The 21,247-nt window shown below is 37.9% G+C and overlaps 1 protein-coding gene across 18 annotated transcripts in view; it reads left to right on the forward strand.

Annotated features, from left to right (window-relative positions):
* Nucleotides 1–21,247, forward strand: part of cacna1da (calcium channel, voltage-dependent, L type, alpha 1D subunit, a) — a 75,959-nt gene that overhangs the window by 34,772 nt on the left and 19,940 nt on the right. For 5 of the 18 annotated variants that reach the window (XM_077572894.1, XM_077572895.1, XM_077572897.1 and 2 more), the window contains 19 exons: nt 720–880; nt 963–1,188; nt 1,923–2,130; nt 2,212–2,332; nt 2,427–2,514; nt 3,011–3,038; nt 3,114–3,268; nt 3,349–3,478; nt 7,112–7,171; nt 7,250–7,309; nt 10,777–10,883; nt 12,445–12,532; nt 12,618–12,725; nt 12,797–12,849; nt 12,936–13,082; nt 13,616–13,817; nt 14,360–14,518; nt 14,900–15,010; nt 16,697–16,780. In XM_077572894.1, coding sequence (XP_077429020.1) covers nt 720–880; nt 963–1,188; nt 1,923–2,130; nt 2,212–2,332; nt 2,427–2,514; nt 3,011–3,038; nt 3,114–3,268; nt 3,349–3,478; nt 7,112–7,171; nt 7,250–7,309; nt 10,777–10,883; nt 12,445–12,532; nt 12,618–12,725; nt 12,797–12,849; nt 12,936–13,082; nt 13,616–13,817; nt 14,360–14,518; nt 14,900–15,010; nt 16,697–16,780 — 2,296 coding nt within the window. Of the gene's footprint in view, nt 1–719; nt 881–962; nt 1,189–1,922; nt 2,131–2,211; nt 2,333–2,426; nt 2,515–3,010; nt 3,039–3,113; nt 3,269–3,348; nt 3,479–7,111; nt 7,172–7,249; nt 7,310–10,776; nt 10,884–12,444; nt 12,533–12,617; nt 12,726–12,796; nt 12,850–12,935; nt 13,083–13,615; nt 13,818–14,359; nt 14,519–14,899; nt 15,011–16,357; nt 16,442–16,696; nt 16,781–21,247 lie in introns of all 18 variants that reach the window. The other 13 variants (XM_077572901.1, XM_077572904.1, XM_077572910.1 and 10 more) reach the window with 7 other exon arrangements.

Below are 21,247 nucleotides of genomic sequence, written 5' to 3' on the forward strand. Positions count from 1 at the left end.
TTATTTGAATATAATATAATATTTAAATGTATTTCAGCAACATGACCTAATTAGTATGTACCAAAAGTAAAGGCAATTTCATCTGTTCAATTCATGTACAGTCATTTCTGGACTAATTTCTAAGCCGCTACTTTTTTCACTTGCATTCGACCCTGCGGCAAATACAAAGGTGTGGCTTATCCATCAGACCACAAGGGGGCGCACTTTTAAGAAAGCACAAGAGCGTCAGGCAGAGCAAAGTGGAATACTCAAATCAAATTTGAGCAAATCAAACCAAGTGAGCCCAAATACAGTAGGAGAAGACAGAACGAGAGCGAGACGATTTGCGTCCTCATTATGGAAAAAAAGAAAGTTGTAGGAACCTGGTGCGGTAGCATTAAAACACCTGCGGCCTACAGTTATATGTGTAACAAACTTGAGTATTCCCCAAATTTAGCTAGCGCGGCTTATAGTCGGGTGCGCCTTGTAGTCCAGAAATGACTGTACTCAACAGTATAGCTTGCTATAGTGTATTCATGCAATACATTTACTGTACATGAATAGACGTCTACAAGGCCAAACAATCATTAGACTGGAGCAATACACATAGATACAGTAGATACAATTTAGACTATCACCATACACCAGTATAGATACTCACCTTCTTAAAATATATGCCAGAATTAGGTCATATTTACTGAGAAAAGCCCCCGATTAATATTTGCTCTATTGCCCTGCAGTCGGCGCTGGCGCCGCTGGAACAGGTTCTGCCGCAGAAAGTGCCGGTTGGCTGTCAAATCGGTGCCTTTCTATTGGCTGGTCATCATCCTGGTTTTCCTCAACACGCTCACCATATCATCAGAGCACTACAATCAACCTTTGTGGCTGACACAAGTGCAGGGTACGCACAACACTGCGCTCCATGGCAAATTTCCAGCAGAATTGAACCACTTATTTGCGTTTGGGTTGTTTGTGGCTTACAGATGTGGCCAACAAGGTGCTGCTAGCCCTGTTCACTTGTGAGATGTTGGTGAAGATGTACAGTCTGGGCCTGCAGGCTTACTTTGTTTCGCTCTTCAACCGCTTCGACTGCTTTGTGGTGTGTGGAGGGATCACCGAGACCATCCTGGTGGAGCTGGAGATCATGTCGCCCCTCGGGATCTCCGTGTTCCGCTGCGTGCGCCTGCTGAGGATTTTTAAGGTCACACGGTAAGACCACAACATCCATACATGCGCTTTTGATACCAATTATGTTCAGGATCAAGAGGAAACATTCTAGCTGACGAATGCATAATGTAGGTACATAATGTACTACCAAATACTGTGACTATTTCTTACTGAGAGTGGAGCGGCCATTTTGTCAATTGCTGTCTAAAATGACATCACAGTTGTTTCTAAGGTATCAACAAATCACAGCTGACCTGTTTTCTAACTTTGGTCAAGCTGAGCCGTAATTGGACGTTACTTGAGCTGAGCGACTGTGATGTAATTTTCAGTTGACAGCAAGTGCCAAAATGGCTGCCCTCGAGATAGATAAAAACTGGTGGATTTTTTGCTGCTTAACTCATTTTCCAAAAACACAATATCAATCAAAATGCCGCATTTAGCCTCTTGGGGGCACATAGAAGATATTTTTGGAAAGAAACTTCCCCTTAAAATAAAATGAAAAAATCAATGTGTTTTTACACTTAACAATGTCATCTACTGGGAAGAGCATTCCATTGTGTATTTGTAGTAAATAAGTAATTATTTTCCGACTAAATGAATGTACTTGGATTATTCTCGCGGCACACCTGATGACCTCTCATGGCTACCTAAAGTGCCACAGCATAATGGCTTGGAATCACTGCATTCACCACTGAGCTTCCTAGACGACAAACACACACTCTGGTTTGGTTCTCTATCATGGTTTGTCTTTCTTCTTCCCTTTTTCCCCCCCCCAGCCACTGGCAGTCACTCAGCAACCTGGTGGCTTCTCTCCTCAACTCCATGAAGTCCATCGCTTCCCTGCTGCTGCTGCTCTTCCTCTTCATCATCATCTTCTCCCTGCTGGGCATGCAGGTGTTTGGCGGAAAGTTCAACTTTGACGAGACCCAGACCAAGAGGAGCACCTTCGACAACTTTCCACAAGCGCTACTCACCGTCTTTCAGGTATTTAGAGGCCTTTTGATTTTTCCTTTTAGAAATAATAGAAATGGACTTAACGCCTGTGGGTACAATCTTCTCCCTCAGATCTTGACCGGAGAAGACTGGAATGCTGTCATGTATGATGGCATCATGGCATACGGAGGCCCTTCCTCTTCTGGAATGATTTTATGCTTTTACTTCATCATCCTCTTCATTTGCGGAAACTGTATCCTGGTTCACGATCAATTCACTCATATTCATCTGCTGAACCTGATCAAAGCACTGGATGTTTACATTTCCTTTACTGAAGACTTCTTCAGACATCCTTCTGAATGTCTTCTTAGCCATTGCTGTGGACAACTTGGCAGATGCGGAGTCTCTCAACACGGATGAAGGAGATAAAAAAGGGTAAAAGCTGGACTATTTGCATTTTGAGATGAATAAGTGATGGCAACGTAGCAGCTTAAAGAACAAGGAGCTTTGAAATGTCTTATGTTGAGCACATACTTTGATAATTAGCTCTTTTGAGCATGTTTTATTTCAATCAGAAGCAAAGAACAGTTATTTCTCATTACAGGGCTCCACCTACAGTTGAAAAAGTGAAATTAAATTCAATGCATTTCAACAGAAAAAGACATATCTGTGTAATAAGTTACATCATGTCTTAAAATAAACACAATCCAATCATTGACTTCACACTGACATGTTTTTACAGCTTTAATTTTAAATGGTACTATTTTTCTTAGTAAATTATATTTAAAAAAAAAATTTTTTTTCAGGAACCTGTAACTGATTAATGGCATTTCCATTCATTTTAATGGGGAAAGATGATTTGATATGTTTCACGGACAGCTGTACAGCAATACATTTAATTTATAATAAATGTAATTTGTGTCTGTTCCAGGGACAAAAAGGATGAGAAAGATGAGAAGGTATGTGACATTCAAACAATACAGCTTTAAAATTGTAAAGCAGAAATTGTAGTGAAGATTTTGCACAAATTTTAGGATGAAGAAGAAGACAATGACGACACCGCGGCAGAGGAGGAAGACCCAGAAGTCCCAGCAGGACCTCGGCCGGCCATCTCCGATTTGGTCAAGAAGGAGAAGATTACTCCAATCCCAGAAGGAAGTGCCTTTTTTATCTTCAGCAACACCAACCCGTAAGAGACCCTATACACACAGACATCGTTTTACTTTTGACTATCACACACACACATGCTGCATTGGCCGTGTGTTGCAGAGTTCGTGTGTTTTGCCACAAGCTCATCAATCACCACATCTTCACCAACCTCATCCTGGTGTTCATCATGCTCAGCTCCGTCTCGCTCGCCGCAGAGGATCCCATCCGAAACTTCTCCGCTCGCAATATTGTAAGTCCGCTCACTCTCGCCACATCAAATCATCCAACCACACACAGGGCTGAGCGATATTGGAAAAATTAATAATCAAGATTATTTTGATTGATATTGAAATCACGATTGGTAAAAACAATTGTTCATTGATTTAAAAAATTAGCATTTAACTACCCAAACTTAACTTAATATAACTTAAAAGAACAACCAGAAAATGAATAAGTAGCAGTTAAAATATTGATATATTGAAATAATAGCATTAAAAACAATCTGTATAGAAATAAAGTCCTGCTGTACACGCTTTGGCCTCTTAGAGGCAGTGGAGATACGCTTTCTGTGCATGAAGATAAAAAGAGTAGAAGAAGAAAGTGGCAAACTTTATTAATTTAACTAGTTTTTCACAGATTAAGAAGAATATATTCCCGTGAGTATTGTTACATACAGCACCTGTTTGTATGGGATACTACAGAGTTTTTGTATTAATATTTATTTTTTTAAGGTAAATCTTTCCCTGATATCTAATGCTAATTTTTGCTAGCTCGAGTCATCAATGGGGTTTTCCAACTGACTGCTACCAATAAGCTGACAATGTTTCCAAAACAAAGTACATGTTGAATTTAAATATACAATGTGTATAATTGTTTTTGTTGTGTGTTTACTCTTACAGTAAACTCCAACTGAGGCCTCACTAAATCAAATCAATCTTAAAGTGAGCTCAGTTAAGACATTCTGTACATCAAAACGTTGCTACAAGTAATTTGGCGCATTCACAGCGTAGTAACTAGCATAAGCACACCACGCCGTTTGGCATATTATGATCGTGAGAAGCCAAAATCAGGGTTACATTTTGATTAATTCCCCAGCCCTAATCACACTTTAGTGTAGCCCAGTGAGAGGTGGTATAGGACTCCATGTCTCTGAAAAGCCACCGGTTCTTCATGATTTAGTGTAGTTTATGATTTACAAAGCATTAAAAGCATCAGATGTCATATACTGTACTGTAATACATAAATATGAGCTAATAATTTTAGGAAAGTTTTTTTTTAAATAAATATGTAGTATTAGGAACACACCTGAATTTAGAACAGAAAATTAATTCAAAGAAAATAATTTGTGGCGCCTCTTAAGGCACTTGTTGTAAACCTGCTTCATAAATTTAATACTTGAAAAATACTGAGAATTTTATATATATATTTATCTAAATGTTTATATTAGAAAATACTTTATGTAGCTTTCTCGGTTTAATATTCTCACATCAAATGATTTTTGTTCAATTTTTTTTGTTTACTTTTAGTCTTTTTTTTTATACATTTATTTTGATACTCTGACATGAACATCCTATTTCATAAGGTAAGGTTATTTTTCCAGGTAATACAGCAAAACACTGGTATGTCTTTGTGTTCTATTCAAAGTACTGTACAAGTTTGTTGACGCTATATGGACAAAAGTATTGGGACACTTTGCCCACTATGAATGTGAAGATTTTTCGCACCAAATATGCCTTCATGGACCTTCATATGCTAACAGAAAAGGGCCTTCCCTTTGATGGTTCCCACCAACTCATAAATTAAGATTCAAGAGGAACTAAGGGATATTACCGCAATTTAATTACTTGTATCCCACTGATGTTTCCATACAGAACACAAGATACTAGTACTTTCTGTGTCAATTTTTAACAAATGTGACTTTTTTTTCAGTGGCTGAAGGGTTAATCATTTACCAACTTAAAACTTTGCTCTTAATGGTTTATTAGAATACATGGCCAAAATCCACAAGATGTCTGGCGAGGACATTGTAGTTGTCTAGAACCATGCATTTCAAGTTAATTTAGGGGTTTGTCTCAATATTTTTGTCCATACAGTGTATGTTTGCACCGCAGTAATTATTAAATCTACAGTGGAACCTCTTAAGTTTAAACCCGATTAGTTCTGGAATGCTGGTCTGAAATGTCTGATTCATTTGGGTTTGGAAAGATGTCACAAATTATGAATGGAAAAATAATCAGGTAAATTTTTAAGGAACATTGTTAACTGTGACAGAAGTCTAAAAAGAAAAAGTGTTCATGTAAAATGTGTAAACATGTTTGTTTTTTTAAAGCACCTTAACGCATTTGCTCCCAAAAATTGTATATTTTAAATGTTTTAAGTGTCCCAAAGACGTATTTATATGATTTTTATGTTTTTTTTTAATGCTAGAACATACAGAAGGCTTTCTCAACTGCAAAGGACAGTTGAAGAAATGGTAGTTATTACACAAATGGCCAGCAGTGGGCAGCAGAGCAAAATAGATCAACCAGGGCCATGTTGAACAAAAACTCATTGACTCACAATTCTAAATAATTAATTTATAATTTGTGAATAATGATGAAACTTAGCTATATTCCAATGCTAATTACTGCAAAACGGAAACAGATAGAAGTATATGTTTTTTTCTGATGAAAGAATAGACTCTAATCTTTCTTTTGGTAGGTTCCATATTTTTATAGCAATAGAACACAATATTCTGTGGGCCTTGCAAAATCTGTCAAAATCCAGTAAATCAGCCGTGAGTGAAGGGGATTGCTTCAGTGAAACCAGCTAATGCTACACAATCGTTGGGACTCCACAAAAGTTTTACCACTTTGTTTGTAAAACCGATTACATGACTTTACATTGTTGTTCTTTTAACACTTTTATCAGATGTTTTTTTAGACATTTAATCTTTAAGAACAGTTTTAAACATTTATTTACCGGTAAGTACAACTCTTATTTTAATATTTTTATATATATATTATATGTGTGTGTGTGTATATATATATAAGCTACGTCTTTAGGAATACAACACCATGGTTCTTGTTGTAAAAAGTTTGAGAACCACTGTTTTGAAATACCGTATTTTCCAGACAAAAAATCACACTTTTTTCCAAGTTTTGGCTTTTCCTAAGAATTGTACTCAAGGTGCGATTTGTATGTATTAAAATTTGAGCTCGGACTGGCACCCGGAAAAGTTTTTCTTTTTAGTTTAAAATGGCTTACAATAACTAGAATCCTGCGTTGCATTATGGCCAAAAGTAGAAGCCTGGTCAGTTATTGCGCCTTTTGGCGCTGTAAATCCTGATGTGGCGGAAGCCGCATGCTAATTAGCGATACATCACACATTTGTTGCCATGACTACTTTTCTACTCCTGCTTCAATTTCTTCTTCAATTTTCTTTTGGTGGTGGGCAAATACTTTTGCTGCATTACTGCCACCTTCTTTAGCACGTAGATGCCGCAAATTTCCTCCCCAAAATGATTCTTATAATTATCATATTTGTTTTTCAATGGTGCGTCTCATACTCCGAAGCGAATTAAAGTCTGAAAAACATGGTAAGTGTTGCCAAAAGCCAAACAAAAACAAAGCGCTCGTTAAACCAAAACGACAGCAGTTTTGACTCCAACGTTTGGTCAAATTCCAAATTGTACTTTAGAGGTTCCACTGTAATCATTCAAACTACTGCGGTTATGCTCAGTTATAACTATGCATACAAGAAGCCGTCTAGTCTCAAGTCTTAACAAAAAAAATATATTCTTCCAAATTTACAAGTAAAAAAATAAAATAATTTTGTTTTCTAATGATGTATAAAGCTGCTCAATGAATTGTCTTTGTTAAACATCTACGTTGCTTTTTGCAGATACTTGGTTACTTTGACTATGCTTTCACGGCTATCTTTACTGTTGAGATCGTTTTGAAGGTAAATGTCCTGTGTCCCCTGTCCGTGCTGTACTAACCACCCACCCAATAACCCTGCACACATGTGGTTGCCTTCCAGGTCCTAGGCTATGCAGATTATGTCTTCACTAGTATGTTTACATTTGAGATCATATTGAAGGTAACCCGTTAAGTGACAATGAGAGCCTTGCTGCATTCTCTCCTTGTGTGTCACCCGCCACTCAGTACAACCTGGCTTGTTTGTTTCCTTTCTCTTATTTGCTTTTTTGCTTCATGGCACCTCTTTTAAAGATAGAAACTTCATAGCAGAGATCTTTATTGGGCTGGTTACTCAGTAACACAAACGCAAGAGAGAACTTGGGGGAAGGAAACATAACATCAAACATTACATTCTACTACCATGGGTGTCACATCATGGCTGGAAAAAAAAAATTTGATGCGTAAAAAGGATGCAGATGATGTCAAATCTTTGTGAAATGCAATCAATCTTAAACAAGCTGCTAAGATATTATTAAAGCATTGGCTGAAGTTGAGTCCAAAGGTGATTTTGTTTTTGGGAGGAGTTGTGGATGGGTGCTCAAATGCAAAGTCAACTCCAGTCAAAGGTAACTCCATGCCTCCTGTACAGACTAGGGGTTGAACCGCTGCACATTGACTATTATAACGTTTAATTGGCCATCACGTTTTGGCACGGGATTCTCGCTGAAAACAACAGGCGGTTTGGTCATCGCAGCAAAACAAATTTCATATGGAAATATTTCTCCAAAAATGAGACCAAATAGCACGGTCTCTTGCAACACACATGACAAAACTCGTTTGTATTTGTTTGTCTGCCACGCTGGAGGTCCAGAGCTTGAGGATAAGCCAGGCTTGAACCAGAAAGATTAGTAGGACGACTCATGTCCGTTTTTTACTGATCCGTTATGTTATAAGTTGTCCAATCTCCATCGATGTGCTAAGATGAGGGCTAAAAAGTCTCAGTGGAGAAGACGTGACATGATGACAAAGTGGCCAAATTAAATAACTACAATCGTTACGCAATTCAAGCGTAAAAGCTAAAAGCTCAAATGTTCAGTCTTCTCGCCCTGATTCCAAACAATGAGGCTTTAACCATCTCACTGCACAACATTGACTATCAAATTTATCTCTTTAAACACTCAATAAGGACCGGAAAAAACAATGTGTTGACCTCCAGCATGGCGGCCATTTCCACAGGTGTGTGATATTTATGGGAAATTTTTCTATTAGGATTTTGCTCAAGCATTCATCCCACAGACACACGTCAAGCTCTTCTTCCTCCTTCCACTGCTATCCGAATGAACCATCTAATCGCAAATCACACTCAGTTACCTTCATGGTCTCAAAGACAGTCACATCTTTCAATAATCCGTAATTATAATTATACACTACTATTGTGATTTTGTGTAGCGACCCTGCAGTTGTTTGTGATTTGATCTTACAGTTTTACAAGTTCCGACTGTTTTACGAAGCCATGAAGGCATCTGAATGTGATAGGATGAGCAAGTGTCAAAATGTGATTGGATGAACAAGTTGTGGGTGGGGCTAGTGCAACTGCTATGACTGGATAGCCGATAGGCCAAGACTTTTGAAGCCGCGAATCCGCCATATTGCTCCTCCCAAGAAACGTTTCTCAGCATACGATCCTATACATTTACGGTATCCAAATTGGAGAATATTTCAGACAGTACTTAGTAGAAACAACATGATTTATGACGTTTTAAATTTGTTAAACATAAACAAGAGGACTTCAGCCATTTTACAACTTACCTTAAATCCATGTATAAATTATATGGTTAATGATGTTTGCAGGAGGAAACTTTAATATTTTTTTTAATTAAAGAATTATAACTAATTTAACCAAAGATACCTCTGCCAAATCTAATATTGAGGTTTAAGGAACTGAGCGATAAAAGAAAAAGGGTGTCTTTAAAGCAGCACATACTGTTCACTTGTTAATTTTTTTTAATTTATTTTTTTACATGTTAAATAGTAGTGACCAACGCGCCTCAAGTCCCCCACCCCGCCAACCGGCCCTATACTAACTGCCTACAAGCTGTATATGTCTAATCTGTACGTATACTTTATAGTTTATACAGTAGTCTGCTCGCGAGATGGGAGGAGCAAGATGGCCGCCCTGTCACTTCAACGCCTTGCGCGGCGGGCGTGTATGGGCCATCGGCTATCCAGTCATATGTTCAGATCAGTGGGGGAAACTTGAAAATTGTATCAGTGATCAGTTATTGATTAATCGATCATCACTTTAGCGTTGACTACAAACAATCAAAAGGGGTCATTGATAGATAAGGATTTTACAAGACACAGCACGGTTAATTTATTATAAAAATAAAATTATTTATTTACTTTTATACACACTTTAGGACATACATACATCTGTCATTGAAAGCTTTCTAGAATTAGCCATCTAAACTAAATAAGCTAGCTAGCCACAGAAGTAAAATTATGATGAAAATATATATTTGTTGGACGAAATTAATATTAATTATTTTTTTCAGGTTATACCACATGATGTCCAAATATGACCATTACATACCAGTTACTAAAAAGCTAACTTCTTGACTGTCTTGTGGATGATACAAACTCCTGTCTTTAAATGTATTTCAAAATAAAAATCCCAAATTGGTTATTTATTTTTGGTTGCACCACATGATAATTCATAACATGGGCATTATCAGACAAACTTATCCATCAATGACCCAAAGTCGTTCAACCCCTAGTACAGACTGCTTTTCAGACGCATAAAAGAGGGGGCAAAATCAGCCATGTTCCAGCATGGTTCAGTCTGCTTACCTGAGCGCATTGAAAGGTGGACTCGTCTCTGCAGTCATCTGGACACAAAACAGGCCACTGCTGTTTGACTCTCAAATTCCCCAAACGCTCTCAGTTAGCGGTTGGTGTCTCGCTGCGTGGGGACTCCACCGTTTACATGCACTCTGAGAATTAATCCTTCACTTTTATGATTTGAAGGTTCGAGTCATTTTGGCTAGTTTTTCTTCTCTGCCTGTTTTCTAATTGGGAGCCGCCTACCCTACATTGGGCGCTATTAAAGAACATGATAGAATGGGCTTTAAGAGAACGGTCCACATGAATGTGACAGTAAGTTCATTTTTCACTTTCCAATCTCTACCACTGGAGCTCTTGCAGGGAGTAACTATAATGCTGACGCCATGGCAACAAAATGCATGTTTTCTTGCCATAGTAGATTGAGAAATGAATGACTTACTACTACATTCATGTCAGTAAGGGCCGTGGGGGTGGCGACGGTAGATTTTAGCCCCCTTTTTTCACCGCTTTCAGCTCGCCACCCTCAATCAGAGTGAACTACAAGAGTGTGGAAAAGTGTGTGTGTGTGTGTTTTGCAAAATGGGGAGGGTAATATGAATGGGTATAATAGATTGTATATTGTTCTATTTAACATGTGTGTGTTATGTGTACTATATGTCTGAGTGAGAGCTATTATGTGTGGTAGTGTATTTGAAAGAGTGTGTGATAGTGTGTAATAAGGTGTGCATGTTGAATTCTGATTGTGTTTGTGGTGAGTTTTCCTTTTGTCACTTGCTCCCCTGATATCATGTGCCTTCCCCTCAGATGACGACATACGGAGCTTTTCTCCATAAAGGAGCTTTCTGCAGGAATTACTTCAACCTTCTCGACTTGTTAGTTGTGGGAGTGTCTTTAGTCTCCTTTGGCATACAGTGAGTATGAATAAATCAATATCTTATCTATCCACCTTCCAACCAATCCAACCCAATCCTACCAATCTATAAATCGCTGAAAAAATAAGCGCCATACCTCAAAGCGTTGTGTCCTTTTTTTAAATATAATACTAATAATGATTTTTTTTTAACTGGTATTTTTGTGTGTGTTGAAATGTTATTTTGAAAATGTTGAAAAATGTATTTGTACAAAAATATCATAATAATAAAATTTTTTTTAAAAAACTTTGCAGTGAATTGATAAAAAACGCAAAAAATAAACACCACACCTCAAAATAATTTTTATACACAATTCGCGTTTTTGCAGATTTTCATTTGGAACTTATCTCTCGTTCTCCGCAGAACCCCCTGCTTATTCGTTGTTGTTTTTGTTTTGTTTTCGGTTTTTTACCCAATCTCCCACTTATTTAGATTTTTTTCCCCCCTTTTTTTCCCATGGGAATTGTAATTTTTAATATTCGCAGTCGGGCTTGGTCCCTATTCCCTGCAAATAGCGGGGCCCCACTGTAAGACATATGTTGTTTTATGTATTATATTATTTAAGTTTCATCATTTATTAATGATAAAGTGATTACAAATATATATCATCATCAAGTTGCACAATTAAAGGCCTCCCCCTAATGAATGCCTTATCTGTTTCCCAACATGTATTGAGCCTTGGCACATATTTTACATTAGAATTAAAAAAAATCTCAGCAAAACACCAAGCCAAAATGTCACAAAAGTATTTGTATACAGACGCTCCCCACCTTACGAACGAGTTACGTTCCGGACGATCGTTCGTAAGGTGAATTTGTTCGTAAGTTGCTTCAGTGCTATATTTTGTATTATAATTTATGTTTAAAGCCTATATAAGTATATTGAAGGTTTATATAAGTATGTTTAAGGCTTGTACAAGTAACCTGCATTGGTTTGTACTGAAAAAAACTTAATAAAATGGAGAGAATACGTACAGTACTGTACTGTACTACGTATGTTAGAGAGAGCGAGCGAAAGACACACACACAGTATGTACATGTACGTAATAAGATAAATAAAATGAAGTTTAACTTACTTTTGGAAGATGTACTCGATGCTTAAGGAGATGATGGAGGAGGAGGATTTTATATCATGAGAGATTCTTCGTCGTCGCTGGAATCGGCTTCAAAAGTTATTTCCTGCTTCATGGGGACCGGCGTTTTCTTCCTCCTCCTCCTCGCCACGTTGCTCAGCCTCCAATGAGCTCTCAAAGCGCCAATCGTCGGTATTAGCGGCGGAAAGAAGCACTACGCGCAATACAAAATCTAACTTACAGCATTTCTTTCCAAACATTTTTCGACATACTGTACGCGCAGAAATGTTCGTATGTACCGTTGTTCGCAACTCGAATGTTCGTAAGTAGGGGAGCGTCTGTACACTGAAATAATGATGATCTCATGGCTAATTTTCAAGACACATATGCCACGGCACATAGGATAGTGGTTGGGAATCACTCATCTAGATTGCTCTCAAACAATCGACTTTTAAAATCGACATCACGACATGTGTTTTCATCGTGCAGGTCGTCTGCCATCTCAGTGGTGAAGATTCTCAGGGTCCTTCGTGTCCTGAGACCCTTGAGAGCCATCAATCGAGCCAAAGGCCTGAAAGTACGCAATGGACGCTAGTGCTCGTCTATCATGTCATCACTGGAGTGTGCCTAAATATGTGCATCTTTTTCCCCTCCCCCAACAGCACGTGGTGCAGTGTGTGTTTGTGGCCATCAGAACCATCGGCAACATCATGATTGTCACCACCCTTCTCCAGTTCATGTTCGCCTGCATAGGGGTGCAGCTCTTCAAGGTCAGCACTGGGCTTACAAAAATGAAATTCGAGCAGATGTTTAATGGTGCAAATATCATTTTCCTCTATAGGGAAAGTTCTATCGCTGCACGGATGAAGCCAAGTCAAGCCCTGAGGAGTGCAAGTTGGTTTTCATCGTCTTGTGATCAGCTCAGCGATTTAGCAGTCCGAGATCACATCTTAAGCCGCATGACTTGTTTGCATTTTCAGAGGCACGTACATCCTGTATAAGGACGGCGATGTGAACCAGCCCACCATCCACAAACGAGTGTGGCTCAACAGCGACTTCAACTTTGACAACGTGCTTATGGCCATGATGGCTCTGTTCACTGTGTCTACTTTTGAAGGCTGGCCAGCGTGAGACTCTTTTCAGATCTACTCCCATTACAGCCGATTCGAATCTGGTTTGAGTCCGAACAGGTCATAGCAATAATGTCACGTGTATTGTTACGGTGGAATGTTTGGATGACAACACCCACGTCTCAATATTGTGACGTATGTAGCGAGTGCGACGCCTGGAAGTATTTGCGTGGGAATATTTGGCTGGCTAATTAGCATTAAATTCAACTGATTAAGTAGTCAGTTGATAAAGCCAACCAATCAATAATGAATGATATGTAAACCCATAGCAAGCAGGTTCTATTTTATTGGACAGAATGAAGCTGTTCCCGTCATGTCAACATAGTTCCTTGGCCCCACCATAGCACCAAAGCAGTAAATTATATTATTATACAGGAAGCGTCACATTAGTGTGAATGTTTATCTGTTAGCAATGATATGAATTCGCACAGGGATTCTACTATGAATTGAAATGTTTACTGCTAATATTTCTTATAATTATGATAATAAAAACCCTGATGAAACATTTCCCCGTCGTCTTCTGCCCTCAGGTTACTCTACAAGGCAATCGACTCCAACAGGGAGAACCTCGGGCCCATTTACAACTACCGCGTGGAGATTTCCATCTTCTTCATCATCTACATCATCATCATCGCCTTCTTCATGATGAACATCTTTGTAGGTTTTGTGATCGTCACGTTTCAAGAGCAAGGAGAGAAGGAGTACAAAAACTGTGAACTTGACAAGAACCAGGTCAGAGACTGTAGAGTTTCTTGGACCAAGATTACAATAATGTGTCAACCCAAAAACAAATTCTTGACAATAATATGTTCTATGCAACCCCACCAGTCTAAATACGGTATTCTGGTCAATATTGCGTTAGTGGAATATGAGTTAAGCAGCAAAATCCAGCAGTTTTTATCAATATCAGAAGGCGGCCATTTTGCCACTTGCTGTCGAGTGAAAATGACATCACAGCTGCTCAGGCCTTAGGTACAAACCAATCACAGCTCAGCTTTAGAAAACAGGTGAGCTGTGATTGGTCGTAGCCTGAGCCCTGAGCAATGATGTCATCTTCAGTCGACAGCAAGTGGCAAAATGGCCGCCCCATGAGATGGATCAAAATGGCTAGATTTTGCTGCATAACTCATATTCCACAAATGTAATATTAATCAGAATGTTATGTTTAGACTAATGAGGTCCCATATAACATATTATTATCAATATTTTTTTCAAGTTGACTTCCACTTTAATTTACTATGACCGAAACTCAAGTTATTGCTGTTTCTGTGCAGCGTCAGTGTGTGGAGTACGCCCTGAAAGCCCGTCCTCTGAGAAGGTACATCCCCAAGAACCCATACCAGTACAAGTTCTGGTATGTGGTCAACTCCACGGGCTTTGAGTACATCATGTTTGTGCTCATCATGCTCAACACACTCTGCTTGGCTGTGCAGGTAAGACAAGTCAAAGTCATCTAATTTACTGAATGACTCTCGTGGTTGCGTAACAAGCAAAAATAACCTACTGGTAGTTTTAGTCAAGACTCTTAAAAGCAGATGTATGTAATTTACATATGTACTGTAAGAACTCATTGGGAAGTTGGTCTAAAATTTTATTTTCTAGTGTAATTAAAAAAGTTTTTATTTTCTTTATGTCAACTCATTCAAATTATAAGAATAATAGCCAGCCCAAGAGTAAGTATTTTTTGGGGGACATACTATATTTGACTGACAGCTCTAATCACAAAATTAGCAGATATGTAAATAAAACAAGCTGTACACTGAATGAAAATTTTCAAGCCTTCCACTAGAATGTCTTCATTGTGCTTCCTGCAGCACTACGGCCAGTCGGCGCTCTTTAACTATGTCATGGACATCCTCAACATGGTCTTCACTACTGTTTTCACTGTGGAAATGGTTCTCAAGCTCATTGCTTTTAAACCCAGGGTGAGTCAGTCCATAAATGCCTTTACTCGACGCCACACTTTCCGCATCGCATATTGACTCACAAATGCAACGTGGACATAAACAATCAAAAGACATAAGCATATATTTACTCATTTGCATTGCCAGTTTTTTTATGTATGTATTGAGTATGAGTATTATGTTTTTTAACGTTGCCCTTGACTGCCTGGCCATCAGCTCTTTGTTGCCAAGAAGGACAGGATGCTAGTAAGAGAGTGTGTGTGTGTGTGGGGTGCAGTGGCCTCATTGTTTGCATGCATGCAATATTTATACTAGTTTTGCCTAAACAACAACTCACTGTATACTAGGGGTTGACTGACTAAAGATTTTTGTAGTCGACATTATAATGTGATGAAAGTTGAGTTCGCATCAATTAAACAATGATGTCATTGGTATTTGTTCAGCACGGTACCGCCTGCCAGTTTCACATAAAGGCATATTTGGACAGACAAGATTAGCTGAAGGTAATGACGCTAACCGCTATTCTCATCCACAACCATCTTACTTTCATTCTATAGGACCAACACAGTCACCTTGTTGGCTGTACATTTTGCTCCTCCGCCGAGGATTATCGTCCGGCGATGGCAGCAGATGGGCCAATCGAAAATCCTCTGTAAATTGGCCAATTGGAGAGCGAGATGCCAAAAATGTGATTAGCGGTTAGTCGACTTTAAGCTTTAAAAGTCGATATGGAGCAGCAGGGTTATTATAATAGTTTTGGATTTTTCATTATAGTTAGTTTTTATTTGTCTGTTTTACATTCTATTAGTTTTAATAAGCTTTTACAGCAAGTTTTATGTTTATTATTTTTATTAATTTTAGTATTAGTTTTAGCTTTTTCAATTCAGAAAATTTATGTATGATAGTAATTGGCAAAAAAACTAAACGAAGGTCATTTTCGCTGTAATTATAGTTAAGATTTAATTAAAATGTTGTTGTTTTTAAAAGCATTTTTGTTTTTATTTTACTTCATTAACAAAAAAAAATTCAATTTTAGTTTTAGTTTTTTTGTTAGTTTTCGTTGACTCAATAACATTTGATAGAGAGTAGTCAAGTCGACTAGTCAACTAATCTGTTCAACCCCTGCTGTATACATCAATTGCAATTATGATTAGTTTAGCTCAAGTATACTTCACAAGTGCATGCTGTACAGCTTGTGAAATGTAAACAATTTTTATACGTTGACCTTGACAGCCGATATTTAGACATATTAGATGCAAAAAACAAAACAAAAAAACGAATTTAGACGTGTGACTGTGAGGGCAAATGAAGACTTATTGTTTTTGGTCTGACACCCAACTCGGCGACCCCTCGCTCAAATTCACTCAGGGCTATTTCGGAGACGCCTGGAATGTGTTCGACGCCCTGGTTGTGATTGGCAGCATAGTAGACATTGTTCTCAGTGAGATTGACGTAAGTAAAGTCCAACTTTTGTACTGACTCCTGTCGCTCTTTGAACTCGTCTGATGTCTTTCCTGCCGGTGCAGCTCACTCCGTTTGAACTTTCCGCCTTTGCCTTGTTTCGAATTCTGCCTAATTCGTCTCCTTTTTCTCTCTTTTTTTCTCTTCAACTCATCATTTCATGTCATCCAATCATTTGACTCGTAACCTGCCGGCATTCATTTCTCCCTCCCTCCCTCCCGTCTTCATGTTGTGCATTGACTACAGCACTATTTCGCTGATGCTTGGAACACATTTGATGCCTTAATTGTCGTCGGTAGCGTCGTCGATATTGCTATCACTGAAGTGAATGTAAGTACGACTTTACTCTGACTTTCAGGTCGAACTGAAGCTTTACAAGAAGTGTATCAGGCTTTCCTGTAGAATGCCTGTAGATTTTCTGAGGCATTTTAGTAGTTTATACACTCAAAAAAATGAAAGAAAAAAAACAATCATTACATTGAATAAACAATATTCACACAAATTTATATATATTTTTTCGTTTGAATAGTTTGTTTCGCTAAGTCCGGCCATGCAAATGCCACTTTGTCTACTCAGTTCCACCTTAAAACTCTTTGACTGCCAGACGTTTTCAGAAAAGGGATGCCGTGGGTGCCAGCCGATTTAAGCATTTTTGACTGATCTTTCAAGGTCCACAGAAAATTATGTGTTTGGACTATGGAAACACACATACTACCAAATGAAAGATTGGACTCTCATCTTTCATCAGAAAAAAAAGTTTGTTTCTACCTTATTCCGTTTTTCAGTAATCAACAATAGAAAATGGTTAGTTTCACCTCTGTTTTGAAACAAACGTCTTTTAACGTCTTTGGCACTCCTCCATAGGATTTTACTAAACGTTATTTAAAGTTTTTGGCAGTCAAAGAGTTCAATTGATTTCAAAAGGGCATTTTGTGTAAAGCTTCACTTTGACTTTGTCTTTTTCTTTTTCAAAAGTTGTTATTTTTTCGCTTTTTTACTACTGCCTTACTCATGATTCTCCAAATGTTTTGGCTGAATGATGACACAATGTGATGATAACATCTTTTTCTATGAACTGAGGGCCCGTTTTTTTTTGGTTCATGTTTTCCTTGCGAACTTGTCTAATTCTTGCTCTTGTTCATTTTGTTTCCATAGAAACTTGTAGAGGCAAGTATGACAATGAAAAAATATTGTTTGTGTGTACCCTTTTGTTAAAAACAACTTTATCGTCAGGACCCCCCCACTCACAGGACGGATTTATTAACAGCAAGGAATTGGTTATTTGTAATAATCTTACAAAGTCAGGGACTTATTTAAAAATTCTAAACGTGACCTGAAAATTAGTATTAAGGTCACATGTAATTAAGAGGAAAAAGTCATAAAATATGAGCTTTAAGTATTAATATTTTGATGAAAACAAGTCACAATGTTATAGAATAAAGCAGTATTTTTTATATTAAAAGTTGTATTTTTGAGGGACATTACATGGAACTTATGGAGGCAGAAAAAAATGGTAATTATTCATTTTAATTATTAATTGTAATATCTGTAAATATTTGTTGAGACATTTGCTTGATTGGACAAACCCTGCAAAAGAAAATATTCCAGTGTGTGGTAATTTCTCAGGAACAGTGTTACTCTCGACTGTTCATATCAGATTTTTTTTTTTTCATTTTTCTACAAATTCTCATATTTGACTTTCTACTCAATATTTTTTTTTCTTGCATGTGGCCCTAATACTCTTTTATTCATATTAAATTGAGAAAAAAAATAGCATTAGAGGTCCCAATTCGTAGGCCACAATAGTCCATTTAAGTGTGGAAGGTGCACCCCAACCCCCACCCACCAACCCGCTACCCCTCTTGAGTGCTCTTTTCTGAGTTGCAGTGCTGTTTTTTGAAGACATATTTCATGTCATGTTCCGTCATTGAGTGTCTGCACGAGTGTCCAACAGATTAATTCAAGTTTTGGTGCCTTATTGTTATGCATGTATTGTATGATAATGTGAGTTTAATGTGTACTTCAGTATCTTGTGTTTTTCGAGCGCTGGAACATGACGCTAGCTTCATAAGGGCTTTTGTAATGTTTCCTGTGAGGCAATTTCCATCGAATATTGTTTTACGTGGCTCGCATTGCATGTGGTTGTCGTTCTGTGTGTGTGTCGGATCATACCGCATCGTGTAGTCATGTCTCATGGCTAATTTGAAATGTAATGAGGTTTCAAAATGTGCGACATACAGTGGACCCTTGGTAGTCAAACATAGCGGTAATCAATCATTTCTATTTCAAGTGGCTAGTTGATAATGAATTTGCTGAGGTTTTGAAGTCATTTTGTTCACAAGAAATAACAAAAAAGGGTTGAATTTTCTCCGTGATAAAACTTTGGAATACTTTATAGTTAATTATTGTTTAAACATCCTTGACCAATTGCCATGTAGGTACAATAAAAAGTTATTTAATGCAATTCAAAGTGTTTCAGAAAAGTTCCAGTGGTGCCTTGACTTATGTGTAACCTGACTTTCAAGTTATTCAAGATATAAGGCATCGCTTAGCCAGTGCTAATCTTCTTAATTGCTACTATGCTAGCTTTCTGTTTGCAGATATTGATAGTACTGACCTCTAGTGGGAGCTGCACACACCTCTGACTGCATTTCCTTTGACTTTTTTTGCTGCACAGGAAGTGGCCACGTAGCTGTAGATGAGTCCAATTGTAGCTCTTCTTACTACTGTACAGCTAATCAGGGGAATTTTGATGATCTGCTGTGGAGATAAAAATAATTGCTATAAAGAAAAACTGACTGCAATTTTAGAATCAGGATGCCAATTTTAGTTTGGATCAGTGTAAACATCTATATTTTGACCTTTGAAAAAAATGACTAATAGTATAGTAGCTTATTGAGTTGTGAGACACTTCTTCATGTGTGTCACTAAGTTCTATTACACTGCCCCCTTGTGGTCAGGGCACACAAACCAATCGGAGCAGCGCAATGTCCATTAAAGTCAAGCAAAAAAAATGCTGCGACATCAATTTAATTCTTTACATTCTATTCAATTATGTCATTGCTGTATGTTTTATTACAGTGATTCCAACATTATAGAGTTCTGCTGTTCGTTATGGGGGAAGCCTGGAATGTATTAATAGCATTTCCATTCTTCTAAATGGGGAAAGATGATCTGGTCACAAAATATATTATCTCAAGGCACCACTGTACAAAAAGTCAAATTAGAAACTCATAATAGTTACTTTACATTTGACAAGTAGTGTTTTCTCATCTTACATTTTAGTTTCAGTTATACAGTAGTGGAATATATATATATATATATATATTTTTTTTTTTTTTTATGTGGTCTAATCATGACTTCCCTGTGCCCACTGTATTTATTCCCTAGTTGCTTGTCGCAGTGCATTCTAGTCATGACTTGTTGATGTTTGCGTCCTCTCCAAATGCATGCTGGGAAGCCTCCGCGAACATCATTAGCTAACATCTTTTCCATGTCCCGCCTCTCCCAGATGGCCCTTGGCCACCCACTCCATTCCCCTCCGGTCAGTTTGTTTGTTTTTGTGCCGTTTGTCCTTCCTTTCTCCTTCCCTCCCTCTCCTCGCCGCATCCTTCAAACACTACCTCCAGACAGAATGGCCCTGAGCAGAAAGTTTATCCTATGTGAATTTGAGATGTGTGACGCACCAGAATCATAACTTGGTTAGGTGCAACTGCATTATGGGATCCAATTTAAATAAAAAAAATCTGTATGTATATCTTGTAGATAGTATAGTCTTGGATCTCATTAGATTAGTATGTGCAGTTGTGCCTAATATAGTGGTTGGTGAGGTCTTTTTTTTTGGTAGTATAATAATAATAAAAAATTAAAAAAACAACTACAGCTTAATATACCAACAGTCATAAGCATTTCTTCACAGGTAAGACTTGTGTCCTTTGAGTCCAAAAAGAGCTGAGTTTGAGGTTCTTTGCTGATCTTGTGTTTGTGTCTCTGTGAGTGATTGTCCTGTGTTTTGTTCTGTCTTCCTGTAGTGAGCTCTTAAAGCTCACAATGGAACTCATGTGTAGCGCAGGTGTGTAGACCCCAGTCAGGTGCATGAATACATCTTCATCCCCCCACCCCCACACACACACACCTTTTCACAAATTCCAGCCCTGTTTCTCCTCTCTGTCCCAAAATCTCTTCCCGTCCTTCCTCCCGTCTCTCTCCCCCTGCCGTGCGACGACGCCCCCCCGCTGCAGGGCACGTGCATGAGTTTGCTGCATTGCTAAGAGTCGAACGAACGGTCGCTCCTCATTGCGTGTAGTACATTAGGGCTGAACAATAAATCAAATTCAAACTGACATAGCAATGTAGTAATTTGCTGGTAAAAATGCTTAATTTCAGTCGGTTGGTAGGCTTTGTTTTTATATATGTATATTTTGTTTATTTGTTTAGTTTCTATATATGTTCAGATCTGACTTATTAACTCATTCACTGCTATTGACGTCAAAAATTCATTTGAACTATTTCTATTTGTTTACCATTTTTTTCCCACTTTTGTTAACCTAGAAACCTAGAAATGTTTTTTTATTGTACATTTAAAACAGATATAAAATTTATGATTAATCATGAGTTAACGATTGAAGTCATGCGATTAATTACAATTACAAAATTTAATCGCTTGATGCCATTTAAAAAAAGAAGAAAGATTATTAAAAATTTGGAGCGTCAGGCGATTACATTTTTTTATTTTTTATTGCATGACTTCACAAGTTAACTCATGATTAATCACAAATTTTATATCTGTTCTAAATG

Source organism: Vanacampus margaritifer, chromosome 8, assembly GCF_051991255.1.
Source record: "Vanacampus margaritifer isolate UIUO_Vmar chromosome 8, RoL_Vmar_1.0, whole genome shotgun sequence".
Classification (NCBI taxonomy): domain Eukaryota; kingdom Metazoa; phylum Chordata; class Actinopteri; order Syngnathiformes; family Syngnathidae; genus Vanacampus; species Vanacampus margaritifer.